The following is a 14778-nucleotide window of genomic DNA, read 5'->3' as shown; positions in this document are numbered from 1 at the left end:
CGTTGCCCAGTGGTTTAAGAGCGGCAAGGACGTGGCTTATTACTGATAGACGAGAGGAAGATCTTTGCATTGCACACACATGGGAGGAGTGAGTCATCTCCAAAGGGGAACGATAAGGCCGGCCTTTCCACAAGGGGGAAAAAGGTGCAAATACTCTGGGAAATTGCCTCGACGTGAGCAGACGCCGAGGAGGAAGAGAGGGATGTGCTATTTGCTTTCAATCGATACGTCCGCAACGTAACAGCAGAATGAAAAGGAGTTTTTTTTTTTTTTTTTAACCACATAAGCATTCAAGTCTACATCGTAAAAAAGTCCAAATTTGAACAAATCGTTCTGGGAATGTACAAGTTTAAAAAAAAAAAGCTCAGTTCAACAAGCATCAATGGATGAACTCAGTGCAGACATGCTAACTAATCTGTAAACAAACATAGTGCAGCTCAGCCTCTGGCTATCAGCTGTACGTCAAACTTGTTAACTTATTTGAAATAAAACTGAAAACCTTGCAACCAGCGGCGGTTTCTGATACGGGCCATGGGTGGAGCTGCCCAGGGCGGCATCCAGCTGGGTGGCGGCACTAACGGGGGTTTTGTCGTAAATATTGAACACGTTCATTATTTAAAGGTCCCATACTTTGGCTATTTAGACCTCCATAGAGTGACTCTCTAACATGGACGAAGTCAATTTCATTTAAAAAAAACACTTTTTGTTATGTCGTACGAGTGTCCAGAAAAGGCCCCTCTGACAGCTACTTCTGTTTGACCGAGTTTCGTATCCACTTTGTCCATATTTGGCTAAGACTGGCACCTTTTCTCTGATTGGTTGCTTCCCTGTAGAACACCCACCTGTGAGAGCACACGTGTTTGTTAAGTTCACATCGCTGGCTCGAGAGCGGAAGGAGACGGCGGAGATCTTTGCTAGCTACATAGCCAAGGTCGAGACATTCAACTGACCTGATTTCAGGCCTCTTGGCAGAAAAACGTTTGGAACTGGGAAATGCGTGGACGATTTTAAGTCATATTTTTACTGAGGCACCATACAGACAATATTACATCCCAAATGCTAGAAAAAGTTGGTTTGGCCAAATATGTCCCCTTTGAGACTGTCGGCCCCGACCTGTTTCGGACCCTAAAATCGAGAAGAATCAGGTCCATTGTCTTTACGTGTGTACCGGCCCTAAACCAACTTAGCTAACGATGCTAACTAGGTGCTCCAGCTTTCACCATTTGAATGAGCCTTAATGCTTTTTTGCCTTTGAATGTTTATAATAGTAAATAGAGCGCTAAGGGCTTTACTGCTTACCATTGTAGTGGGCTGTGCGATCTCAACGCTACATTAGCTTAGCATCCTGATTTGTTTTGTTCTGCATGATTTCCATGTGTCACGTTGATATACTGAATGTTAACTTAAAAGGCAAACTTCAAAAGCCTGTCTGAAATAAATAAACAACTAGACAATACAGTATCTCTCCTGGGAGTGTTGACATTAACTACTGCCGACCGTGTCCTTTCGAGATAAAGTTGGACGATGGCTATGAAATATGTGAAACAGTCGTAAAAAAAAAAATGTAATAAGGTGTCTTTTTTTCCCGCACTCCCCTGCAATCTTCTTTCACTTTCTGCTCCGACGGGCGCTCACTTGGACCTACCCCGGAATAATCTTGGCCTCACCTCCAGCTAGCTTTGCGCTTCGCTGACTTTGTAATGTTAAGGTACCTAATGGAGCTGTCTATCGTTACACATTACTGCAGGGCATTGCATCGGTGGAAACATCTTTAACTTCAAAAGCAACTTTATATTTCGGCTGACTGCGGCATATAATGAGGCTCAATATGAGAATTTATACAAATGTTTTTGCATTTAAGAAAAGACAAATGCAGGCTCAGAATAAAGCTATGCGGTCTGCTTCAAGGTAATAAATATCCATGTAAAATAAGGCAAAACATGCACTTAAAGACTTCACGTGCTTCGGTGTTGCTGTTTTGCACCTCTCAAAACTGAGCATTCCTCATTTTTGTATTGGACCTGATAAGGCTCCTCAACTGTATCTAACGTTGCATCATTCGAGTGTACAATGTGCATACAGTACAACGAGGGTGGGCATAAAGGGAATGCGGACTAGAGCCAACAGGCCTTGTATGTGACTGTCAATTGATCGTTCTCCTCTGACTGGCCAATCAATACTAATTAGCCTAGTTAAAGGTCAATATGGGCCTTCAGTGGACACTGAAGAGCGCACAAGATGAGAGAAGCTGCTTACCATCCCTGCCAGGCTTGATTTTATTAACGATGATTGTTATCATTTCACCGACACGAAGCTCGCTTACGGCTGCTAGTTTTACGTGAGGTGGCAAACCAATAAATAGCACCGAGCTAGCTATGTATTCTTTTATTTTATTTGTTGTTGTGTGAGGTTGTTTGATGGCTCTGTGCTGTGCGGCTGCTACAACAAAATTCCCCCCGCGGGGATAATAAAGTTCTCCTTGCCCTTGGGCAAGTGTCAAAATGAGAGCGGCGCTAAGTGTATATTACACAAGTATATATATAACTGTAGATATGTGTGTATTACTGGACCTGTGAAGGCCTTTCATTAGTGCAGATAATTTTGTATCGTATGTCATCATATAATGTGATAAAGTGTATCGTATCCTACTGCAGTTAATTGTTTATCATTAATTGTACATTGTGTATCGTAGTGTGTGTCATTTTATATTGTGCTTTGTAGATCACGGTAGATTATAGCAGATCGTGCCATATCACATCAAATTGTAATATTGTATTGTATCATACTGTATTTAATCATATTAGATTTTTACATAGCATGTATCATATCTTGAATCATTGTATATTTGATCAAATTGTACATTTTATTAAGTAGCTATTTTTTGTCATATTGTGTCATATCACATCCTATCATATCTGATATCATATGTTGTAATGTTGTAGTACTGTACAGTACTGTATCGGACGGTATTGTATCGTGTATCACATTGCATCATACCTTATCAATACATTACCATATGGTGTAATATTGTATCGAATCATGTCACGTTGTATGTTTCTCGTATTCATGTTGTCTCTTTTTTTATCGTATGTATTTTGTATATCATCATATTGTGTGTCATATCGTATATCGTATACGTCATAAAATGTATTGTATTATACTGTATTGCATTGTATAATGTTCAATCATATTGCATCATATTCCTATCACATCAAATCTTATTATATTGGATTGTATCAAATTTTTGCTTATTGAACATACAATATCGTAATGTATCGTACCACATCATAAATAATCTTTTATATAATGTGTATTGTAGCCTGTATCATATTGTATTGTATATTGTATCGCATTGTAGATTGCATCCTATCCTGTCACATATCATATCATATGGTGTAATATAGTAGCAGATCATATTGTATCGCACGATATCGTTTCGTGTGTATCATATCTTGTACAGCATATCGTATCGTGCTGTATTGAATCTTTTCATTTTGTACCAGATCATATCCTGACACGTCATAGCTCATCATATCGTATTATGTCGAATCATCAGATTGTATTATATTACATTATGTCATATCATATTGAATCTTATGTATAATACTGAAGCACAATGTATCGGATTATATATTTTACCAAACCATATCTTATTGTAATGCATTGCAACATGTCGTGACATATCGAATGCTATTCCATTGTATCATATCACAACATCCAGTACATATAGTATATATCGCATCGTATCAAATAATATAGAAAGTTAGTCTTGTATCGTACAGAAACGTCATATTGTGATGTGTCATATCACATCATTTCATATTATGTTGAATATGTAGTGTATAGTGTATCGTTTCGCATCATATAATATCGCATTGTAATGCTCTAGTCATTGTGATTTATTGAATCCTATCCTATTGTATTGTATCGCATGTCGTATCATATAAGTAGAATGTTACCGCATTGTATCATACTGAAACTTATCGTATCATATCATAGATCATCAGGTGCACCATATTCTGTTTCTCATGGATTGTATCTTGTGTTTATATTTTGTGTATTGTACCGTCTTTCATGTTGTTACTATATATTGTGTAGCGTTGTGGATCAAGGCTGAGACAACGCCACCACAGTAGAATCATGTCATACAGTGAAAAGGTGAAGGTAAAATGTTTGATATTTGAATATTTGCACATCACAAAGACAGACAAGGAAATGTAATTTATTGCAGCGAGAGCTGACAGAAAATAAAATGAACTCTGATAGCAAAGTGTACGTTACTGCACACTCAACTTTCATGCAAATATGGAATGTGCAGACATGCGTGGCATTTTCAGCGGTCAGTCAGTGGGAAAGCCTGGGATTTCATCTAATCCACATGTGCCGACTGAGGTCGTGTATAGCAAATGTCAACACTGTATGCGGAGAGTGACACCATCGCACTGCGCAAACACCTTTTGGCATTTTTTGTTTTTGTTTTGTTCGACGACACAGAGTTACACGGATACAGGAAAGGCTTGATCCGAGTTGGCGATCAGTTGCAGGGCACACTCCCAGGCCCTGCCAGTACTGCTGCCATGTTGCCTTCATTAAAATAATGATCTCCCGACACGCCGCGAACAAGCAACTCGACGCCTCTGACGTCACCCTCATCACCTGGCTTCATTATAAGGACAAGAAAGTATTGAGAGACACCTTTTAAACATCATGTAGACCCAATTTTTTTCTGTATGGAACTTGTGCTTGGCTTAATAAGTGCATTAATATTTACATTTCACAAACTGTATTTGAAATGGATAATAAAATATAAAACTTCAATCCAAATACAGCCATATGAACTCACAGTGACAAACTCAATATAATTAATAGTATTATTCTTATAATTTTTAATTACGTAAGCCGAGCGTGAATATAATTGCTGATACAGTATAATATAACATAATATAACAAACATATTTTTATAAATCAATTAATATAATAAATATAGAAATATTACTATATTATATTTATTATATTAATGTATTTATAAAAACAATGCATTATTTATGGCGGCACGGTGGACGACTGGTTAGAGCGTCTGCCTCACAGTTCTGAGGACCAGGGTTCAATCCCCGGTCCCGCCTGTGTGGAGTTTGCATGTTCTCCCCGTGCCTGCGTGGGTTTTCTCCGGGCACTCCGGTGCATGCATGAATTGGAGACACTAAATTGCCCGTAGGTGTGACTGTGAGTGCGAATAGTTGTTTGTTTGTATGTGCCCTGCGATTGGCTGGCAACAAGTTCAGGGTGTACCCCGCCTCCTGCCCGATGATAGCTGGGATAGGCTCCAGCACGCCCGCAACCCTAGTGAGGAGAAGCGGCTCAGAAAATGGATGGATAGATTTATAAAAAATCTAATTGTGTATCGAACCGTGGTTCAGAAATGTAAATACAGTATGAATCGAATCTTAACTTTTGGGTATTGGCACAGTCTTATGTTTTTTTTTGTTTTTTCATTTCTGACAATTCTGGATAATGTCCCTGGGTGAAATTGACCCAGGAAGATTTTTGCTGTTGCTACGAAACAAACATTATGTTGTGGGTCAAATTGACCCACTTCTTTTGTATCTACAATGAAAATTCCACATACAGGAAATGAAGTTGAGATATACACTTATTTTTATATCTGACATTTTTGGGGCGGCACGGCGCATGACTGGTTAGCACATCTGCCTCACAGTTCTGAGGACTGGCGTTCAAAGCCCCACCTGTGTTGAGTTTGCATGTTCTTCCTGTGTCTGCGTGGCTTTACTCCGGTTTCCTCCCACGTCCCAAAAAAATACATGATAGGTTAATTGAAAACTCTAAATTGCCCATAGGTGTGTGTACAAATGGTTATTTGTTTATATGTGCCCTGTGATTGGCTGGGAACCAGTTCGGGGTGTACCCCGCCTCTTGCCTGAAGATAGCTGGGATAGGCTCCAGCACGCCCGTGACCCTAGTGAGGAGAAGCGGTACAGAAAATGGATGGATAAATGGATGTCATTTTTGGATAACTAAAATTGCTCGGGTCAAATTGACCCAGGAATATTAATGTTGTTGCTGAGAAGCGAACATTACCGACTCTGCTGTTACGCTGCTGGTCAAATTGACCTGATTCAAATTTAAATTATTTTCTATATTAATCTTCCACACATGCACACACACCTTATTTCACTCCACTTTAGTAAACAAACAAAAAGCACAGATATGTGTTTCATCCCCAATTTGAATTTTTTCAATCTAAAATATAAAAACAAATTAATACCGTATAAAACTATCAACTGTCACATAAAATGTATTGCTTCCATTTCTGACCCTTTCCAATAATGACTGACTAGATCATTTTATTTCATATTAAACATGGAGCGGGTCACATTGACTCATTAACATTTTTGATGTACCAAAGAGGTAGGTAGTTAGTTTGACTTGAGCCTTTAATGATCTGTGAAATAATTGTGCGTATCCGACTTTGTGGGAAGAGCTTGGGGAAGGCCCTTTTCTGTGTTCCAGTGCACACAGATAGATCCATAAAACCATGCTTGGATTTTTGGTGTTGAAGAACAACGCCACTGAATAATATCAGTGACTATACTCCCAAATGTTGTACAAATGCCCGTCCGGATACTTTTGTCCCACTCATATAACCCAAGTAATAATGCATCGTTTGATTCCTTGTATCTCACAGCTGCTGAATTCCAAAACACAACAGGAGTTTAATAGAAGACCAATTACGAATAAATGGAAACATCCGGCGCGAAGCACATGACTTGTATTGGATGTTAATTGGGTTTGGTGCATCAAACCTGTGTCTTCGTCGATGATGAAGGCGCCCAACCCGCTGCCGCCCTGGATGGAATACTTCAAGGTGCCATCTTTTCCCTTGTCATCGTCCTTGGCAGCCACCGCCAGCACGCTGGTGCCAGCCCGGGAGTTCTCCTTCACCGAGCCTCTCACGGCGAAGTCGGGAAAGTATGGTGCGTACAAATTCTCGTTGACATCCACCACCTGGAAACCAATAGAACGACTGGGTCAATATCACGATAAAGTGCCTTTGGTGTCATCATGAAAATGTAGCAGAGTAATGAAACTCTCTGTAAAATTTCTCTTAAAATCAGTTGTTTTCATTCAATGCCTTTTTTTTCATTGGATGTACGTGATTTCCGCACAAATAGTGTGCGTGATAATTGTTTAAATGAAACTAAATCAACATTTTTTTTTCACATGGTTTTGTGTCCACAACGTTATTTGATAGGAGTCATTTTTATGATGTACTGTATCTTCTTTTTTCATAATCCTATTGAACATTTTGCACACATCCCTAAAATTGCTGTTTGCCCTGTCATTATGGACTTTAGAAACCCATTTACTACATAACTACAAGCATATTGTCTTTCTTCAGTGGAGGCTGACACATTGCAAAATGAACATTTACACAAATGTTTAGTAATTTTCATCGTATTATGTGTTTTTGGATGTTATCAAGCTTAATATATCCACCCTGTGTATGAAATAACAATTAATGTAAAAAAAAAATTAAAAAAACTGAGAAATTCAAAATATAGCTGTTAAAGAGTACACAGTCCACCTGCTAACTGATTCGTGTTGCTAAGTGAAAGTCCATAAAATGAAACTCATAAAATGCTAACATTGGCCAAAAATGTCCACCCTGTCATTATCCATACTGTCAGCATGCGCATATATTTTACTGTTTGTATGTATATTGTCTACTTGCTGTTCTTTTTTATTTTATTTTGTTAATGTGGGAGCTTGACTGATATGTATTTCTAACAACATAGTATCTCCAATGAATATGAAGTTGATTGGAAAATCTTAACTTTCTTTGGGTAGAATGGGGAAGTCCCAAATGCACCATATGGTGATATTGACTCAATTAACATGATACGCACACTTTGTTACTGTACCTAAGTAGAGTTTCTAGGTATCTGTACTTTACTTGGGTATTTATTTTTTACGTTTTTACTTTTACTCTCAACATTTGAAAACAGACATCTTTACCTTCTACTCCTTACTTTGTCAAAATAGGCTTGTTAGTTTTTTTTAAACTCCATTTTCTTAACTTGCAACAAAACTGTGTCCTGGGAGTTTTTTTTTTTTTTTTTTGTCTTCTTCTCGGTGTGAGCAATAATATATAAGTTAATAAAAGAAGGAAACTATTTTGTCCGAAAACAAGGTTGTTGTTTTTTTTTGCCTTGTGCCAAGTTATCAAAATGGGCATTTTTTGTTTTTATTTTTAACATTCATACTTGAGTACATTTAAGAGTCTGTACTTAAGTAAAGGAGTTGAATCAGTACTTCTACATTTACCAGAGGATTTTTTTACATACGTATCCGTATTTCTACTTAGGTACAGAGTGTGAGTACTTTTGCCACCTTAACATAACTCATATCTCATGTTCATGGGCGTTGCGCACCTCCACCTCCACATACGTCAGGCTGCTGAGGGTGGGCATCCCCCGGTCCTCGGCGAGCAAGGTCAGGTTATAAAACGGCTGCTTCTCAAAGTCCAGCTCCTTCCTGATCCTCAACACGCCGCTCACAGCGTCCATCTGCCCAGCACACACACACGCCCACACACACATGTACAAGAGTCAGTAAAAGCAGCATTTAAATATGTAGGCCATATGTAGGACGGATAATCCATTTTCTGTACCACTTATCCTGTTCAGGGTCACAGGGAGCTGGAGCCTATCCCAGCTGACTCCAGACTGGTGGCCAGTCAGTCACAGAGCACAGACAGACAACCAATCACTCTCACACTCACACCATCACTGAGTGGGACGTGAACCCACGCCGCCTGCACCCAAGTCAGGCAAATGTACCACTACCATGCCATCGGTGACTTAATCCAATTACTTTTCTTTAAACCAATCTGTTGTCATTGCCTTTGCTTTCAATATACTTGATGGTCATGTAGTATCTGTGTATGTTGTGCTAAAATGTACTTGCTGACCCAGTTCACGCTGTGATGTACTTTCTGTTTGCCATTCTGGTCTACCTGTGGTTGTAAGATTTGATGATACTGTACGCTGTGCAATAATTCCCAGCATATTCGTGGTTTACTATTCACAAATGTTTTTTTTTTTTCCTGCTGAACAAATCCCTTACTATTCGCTGAAAAACCTTTTCCCGGAAACGCCTAAAGATGCCACAATATTCTGCCTAAAGAAGTCTCTAAATAGGAAAGTAGTAGCTTGTTAGATTTTTTTCTAAATCAAATCACCTGTAGGCAAAGCTATTTATTTTTAGAGGTAACGTAAGATGAGTTTGGGACTCATAGTTTGTAGTGTATATATATGATTTAAACTATTAAAATAGGCAATTACAAACATGTTGGGGAGGCGTCAAGTACTCGCTATTCCCAAATAATTCTATCTGTGTTTAATTGTGCTGTGCTAATATCTATTGTATTTAATAATCCAATTTACTCCATTCAGGCCTACCTGTGGCTAGAAGGATTTCTTAGTCTCTTGATTGTGTTTTGTTGTGCTGTATTTTATTTATGTACTTTGTTTCGCTCTTGTCTTGTTTTGGCTTGTTTCGGTCTGCCTTTTTGCAGCCTTGTTTTGTTCTGCAGTTACTGTGATGTTTATAACGTATGGTAGTACCCAATCAAATAGGAGATGATACAGTTCAAGGGGTTTATCATACTAAAACAATTTTTACAAATCTATGTCAGATAATCAAAGAATAAAATAAAGCATTACAGACCTCAAAAGTGCCGTTGAAGTCACTGAAGAGGGAGTACCGGACTTGTCCGCTTGGTCCGATATCCGGGTCCTTGGCCTGCACCCAAGTAATGACAGCTCCAGGAGGGAGATCCTCCAGCACTCGAGTGGTGTAAATGCTTGGGATGAAGGATGGGGCGGAGTCATTGACATCCTCCACGATTATGTTCAACGTGGTCACAGCCGATCGCCGGTTGCCTCTTTCCGCCTTGTCTCTGGCTTCGATCGTCAGCGTGAACGTCGGGAAGCTCTCGCGGTCCAGGTGGCTAGCCACGAAGACACCGCCGGTCTCGCTGTCAATGCCGAACTGAGGGACGCCGTTCAGCAAAAGGTAGGACAGCTGCGCGTTCTGACCGGCGTCTTTGTCAAAGGCAGTGATGGTGACCACCTGAGTACCCAAGGGGGCGTTTTCGGCGACCAGCTTAGTGAACGAATCCTGGGCAAACTGCGGGTCATTGTCGTTGGCGTCCTCCACGATGACGGTCAGAAGCCTCCAGTTGGACATCTGGGGGACACCCTGGTCATAGACAGTGATGTTGAGGAAGTAGCGGTCGGTTCGCTCGCGGTCCAGTGGCCGCAGAATGGTCAGCAAGCCGCTCTCCATGTCCACGGTCAAACAGTTCTCTTTGCTGACATCAGATATGGAAAAGAGAAGTCGGCCACTGAAGCCGGTGTCACCGTCCCGCGCCCTCACCTGGAAGACGCTGGCTCCGGTTGGGAGGTCCTCCCGAACCAGGATACTCGTAGGCAAGGCCTCGAACTGCGGCGCTTGTTTGTTCACAGAGAAGACATCTGGACTTCTGTCATCTTGCCTCACTCGAGCCATCGCCATGGCCTTTGAGAGCATTTTCTCTGCCATCAACTGGACCACCTGTGTGTCCTTGCAGCTGAGCCCACGGGGCGGTATCGAACCCCTCACGACTGATATATTCACAAACATAGGCTCAGAGAAAATCTCTCCATCAGTGGCGACGACTTTCAAGTTGAACATCCCATTCTTTAAGTTTGCCCCCACTAATGATCTCTTCAGCGACAAGGCGCCGGACTCTGCGTTCAAGTTAAAGTAGTTCATCTCGTTGCCGGAAACCACGTCATACTTCACCATTCCAAGCTCATCCATGTCTACGGCGGACAGGGTGATGATGGTCTGGCGGATGGGGAAATCCCGCCCTATCATCCCTCTGCAGGACACCCTCTCAAAGACAGGTGCGTTGTCGTTTATATTTATCAAACGGACCGTTACGTTCACCTCGCTCTCCCTTCTGTAGGGCGAGCCCCAGTCTGAGGCTCGCACGGCAAATATGTAGATTTCTTCTGACGACTCAAAGTCCAGGTCTCGCGTGATCCTCAGCTCCCCCGTGTCTTGGTCCACAGTGAAAGGAAGTGACGGATCGCCATTAATTGTGTGCGTGATGTAGCTGTTCTCTCCTTTGTCTTCATCCACGGCTGACACGATGAGAACAACGCTGCCAACAGACAAGCGTTCATTGATGGAAACTTCATAAAACGGCCTGCTGAAGACTGGAGAGTTGTCATTAGCATCTTCCACAGTGATCCGGACCTTTGCTCTCAGCCGGCTGACAGCCTCTAACACTTCCATCTCCATGAAAATCTGTGATATCGTTGTCAGCCTCCTTGAGGTCATAATAACGCCGGTCGACGGATTGATATCAAAGTACATTAGTTCTGAGAGGCTGCAGAAGCTGTAATTCACACTCGTGGGAGCTGGGGAGATTCTCAGCACCTCAACAACAGTGCCCGGGGGAGCAATTTCACTCAGCACCACTTCATAAACGTCTTTCTCGAAACTCCTCAGTGTCGGTTTGGGCTTCGTGACCAACAACTGAAGCAATTGAGTGTTAGACAATTTAGGAGGGACGCCTCTGTCTTTAGCCTGGAGGGTTAAGTTGCAGCCATAGGAGTATTTGTCCCAGTCAACCTGCTGTGATGCTCTGACCCAATACTCATTCGCAACAAGAGGCGATAGATCAATCACAAACTGTTCAAGTAGGTCACCATCAATAATGGACACCCACTCTATGTACCCGCTTACCCCTTCGTCTTTATCCTCCACTGTCACTTTGGCAAAGACCGGATTTTCGTCAGTCCACGATGGGACCACAGCGACCGCCCTCAGGACGGGTGCAAACTCATTTATCTGCATCACGCTCACCACCAGCCGGGCCGTGCTGCTGATGTCATTGTTTCCATAGAGTTTCATCCCTCGGTCCACCACCTGCACCTCCAGCTCGAAGCGGTCCTGCTTGTCCGTCCTGGGCTGGCCGGTCAGCGTGACCACGCCGCTGGTGGGGTGCACGGCAAAGAGGTCCACTTTGCTCTTGAAGAAGTAGTAGAACTCACCGTTGGCGCCGACGTCGGCGTCGGTGGCCGTCACCCGGCCAATGCTGGCACCCAAAGGGGCACGCTCTGACACCACAAAGGAATAGGAGGTCGGGGAAAAGAGAGGACGGAGGTCATTAGTGTCCAGGACGTTTATGTACACGGTGGCCAGTGCCTCCAGGCCTCCTTGGGCGGAGGCTTTGACCGTCAGAGTGTAATTGTCTTGCACTTCCCGGTTCAGCATGGCGCCGCTGTTGCTTCGTATACGGAGGAAGCAGAAATCCCCCATCGTAAAGTCCTCCGCCTGAAAGATTCCCTCGCTGTCGCCGGGCTCAATGGAGAACTTGATCTCAAACGATGGGACCAGGACAATGCCCATTTTGACCTGGCTTTTGGCATAGGTCCCGGCGGCGGAATTCTCAAAGATGGAGGCGTTGTAGGCAGGCTGGGTGAAGAGCAGCAGGCCTTGGCCGGCCCTCGCCTCCGGCATCAACTGGCCATGTAGCGTCAGGAAGGGGAAGGTGAGCAGAAAGCAAATACGACGGAAAAGAAAAGGGAAGCGCATCATAATTCCCCACAGATTAGGCTTCATGGCTGTTACATCACCAAGTCATCCTGCAAGAAGAAAGCAACTCTTTCATGGGCTGGAATTCTCACTGCTTCTTACAACTTTCATAGAGAACTGCGGTAACAAAGACATTTCAGGGGTCCTCCCTAATATTACAGGGATGTGACTGCATATTGAAGTTTACTCTATGACGTGTTTCCATCCAAACGCAGCCCAAAAGCAAAGAAAGAGCAAACTATATCAGAACATTCAGCAGTCTCTCTTCCTCTAACCGGTATTTCTAACGCAAAGACTGATAAAATTGAAACGGAAATTGACTTTTTAATTGCTTGTGTACAAATAGTTGGTTCTCTGGAGGGCATGCACTCCCATCTAGTGTGAAATTAAACAACCAAGTCAATCTTTTGCTTGCTGCTTATTTCCCAGAATGCATCTCTGAGAGAGCCTTTATGAATTCACCATTCCCACATCCACACTTAGTGTTTATGCTTACAACTTGAAAGCTAGGCTGAGTGAAGATCTGCCATTTTTAAGTGATGGACATGGAAGCACTATCGTGTCAAAACAAAAAGATAAGTCAAGCTGCAGTGCTTAGCATTAAATTCTGATAAGTGGCACATACGCTAACATTCGGCTAAGTTGTTAATATTGGGACAAGGATGTATTTGCTTTTGCCGACATGTTCGCTGCATGTGCCACACGCACAGATCTTTAACGCTAATGAAGTTTCACTTAAAATGTAAAGTGTAATTCGTAAGCGTAACTATAAAACGAATTTTGGACGCGCGCTTTTTTCTTTAAACCCCGAGCTAGTAGTATCCCTCGCTTCCACGCAACACCCTAGCTCCACCCTTGGTCGTCATGGCAACGAAAAGCCATACTTTGCATTTGCATGGGGGTGGGGGGGAGCAAGCGCCTGTAAAGAAAACAAAACATTTTTAATAGTGGTGCCAGCACTTCATACACTACACTTATTGTGCGGATCTGTGGACGTGGTACATGCAGTGTACACAAATACGCCCCGACCACCACCTTGTCGACAACTTCACAGAGCAATCAAGTATCTGCTGCTTATCACAAGCCAATTCTGTTCGTCCAACAAAACCCAAGGCAGTTCCACATCACAGTGTTTCAGACAATGTAGTGGCTTGAAAGTTGCTCTGGATCTTTGCCCAGCCTTGCTGTGCAGGTCATGACCGGAGGAACTCGGTGTGGGGTAGGTTATTGTTCAGCTAAATTGTGGTGGGAACTCCGTCACAGACACATTTTCAGAAATAGGCAACAAAAAAATGGGTTGTTTAATTTGACACTGAACAGTTGGGCTCCAATGAGCCAACTATTTGCATACAAGCCATTAAATAGTACATTTTCCATAATATGTTCCCTTTAAGAAAACTGGGAACTGTTATTTTTTAAATGGAAAAAAAATGCATAATCTGTCTCTTTTAACAATAAGCCAATTTTTTTTCGAGTAGAGTGGAGGGGGGGGGGGGGAGTTAAAATGCATAATTCATAATACTGGTCAGACTGATCATGGCCAGGGCGTGCAATATTTTTTAATTGCAATATGACGGTTACATGGTTGAGAATAGTCTGCAGCCTAATTAAACAAAACCCTGGATAGACTGTCACTCACAAATTTCAGGTTGTCCTACCTTTCTTTTGCGGAATCACTCAAAAGTGCATCCTCTCTCATCCTCCCAGGAGGGAAAAAGTCTTCAAAATCACTCAGACGAGCACGTTACATCCCGCCAGGAGGCACTCGTCTCGAGCCGCAGCAATCCGCCGTCAAAGAACACGCCAATTGTCCCAGTTTTCACGCACCTGCGTCCTGCCGAGCGCGACACAAAATGGACGTTAAAAGAACCCGAGTCCTCATTTGCATTAACTGGAGATTTAAAAAAAATAATTAAAAGACGACAGGGAGGGAAAAAGGGGGAAGAAAAAGGCTTTGTGTAAGTTTTTTTCGAGAGAGACCGGCCAGCAGCATCAGTTGCCGCCGCTTTGGGACCGCGAATGGGTTGAGGGTGGGTGTCAGTGGGCGAGCGAGCGAGAGAGGGAGCGCCGATGTTTGCCGAAAGGAACCGAACAAACACGGAAGTGAAC

The 14778-nt window shown here is 42.5% G+C and overlaps 1 protein-coding gene across 9 annotated transcripts in view; it reads right to left on the bottom strand.

Moving 5' to 3' along the window:
- Positions 1-14778, bottom strand: part of LOC133467395 (protocadherin Fat 3) — an 87733-nt gene that overhangs the window by 68501 nt on the left and 4454 nt on the right. For 8 of the 9 annotated variants that reach the window (XR_009785212.1, XR_009785213.1, XR_009785214.1 and 5 more), the window contains exons 1-4: positions 14328-14679; positions 9748-12719; positions 8451-8585; positions 6822-7023 (exon numbers count right to left, since the gene is read on the bottom strand). Coding sequence is in view for 6 of the 9 variants with exons in the window: in XM_061752223.1 (XP_061608207.1) it covers positions 6822-7023; positions 8451-8585; positions 9748-12696 (3286 nt within the window). In the remaining 3 variants the exon portion in view is untranslated. Of the gene's footprint in view, positions 1-6821; positions 7024-8450; positions 8586-9747; positions 12720-14327; positions 14680-14778 lie in introns of those variants that run through there. The other variant, XM_061752224.1, reaches the window with a different exon arrangement.

The sequence above is a fragment of the Phyllopteryx taeniolatus genome, chromosome 17 (genome assembly GCF_024500385.1).
Source record: "Phyllopteryx taeniolatus isolate TA_2022b chromosome 17, UOR_Ptae_1.2, whole genome shotgun sequence".
Classification (NCBI taxonomy): Eukaryota; Metazoa; Chordata; class Actinopteri; order Syngnathiformes; family Syngnathidae; genus Phyllopteryx; species Phyllopteryx taeniolatus.
This window is presented reverse-complemented; position numbering and strand designations above follow the sequence as displayed.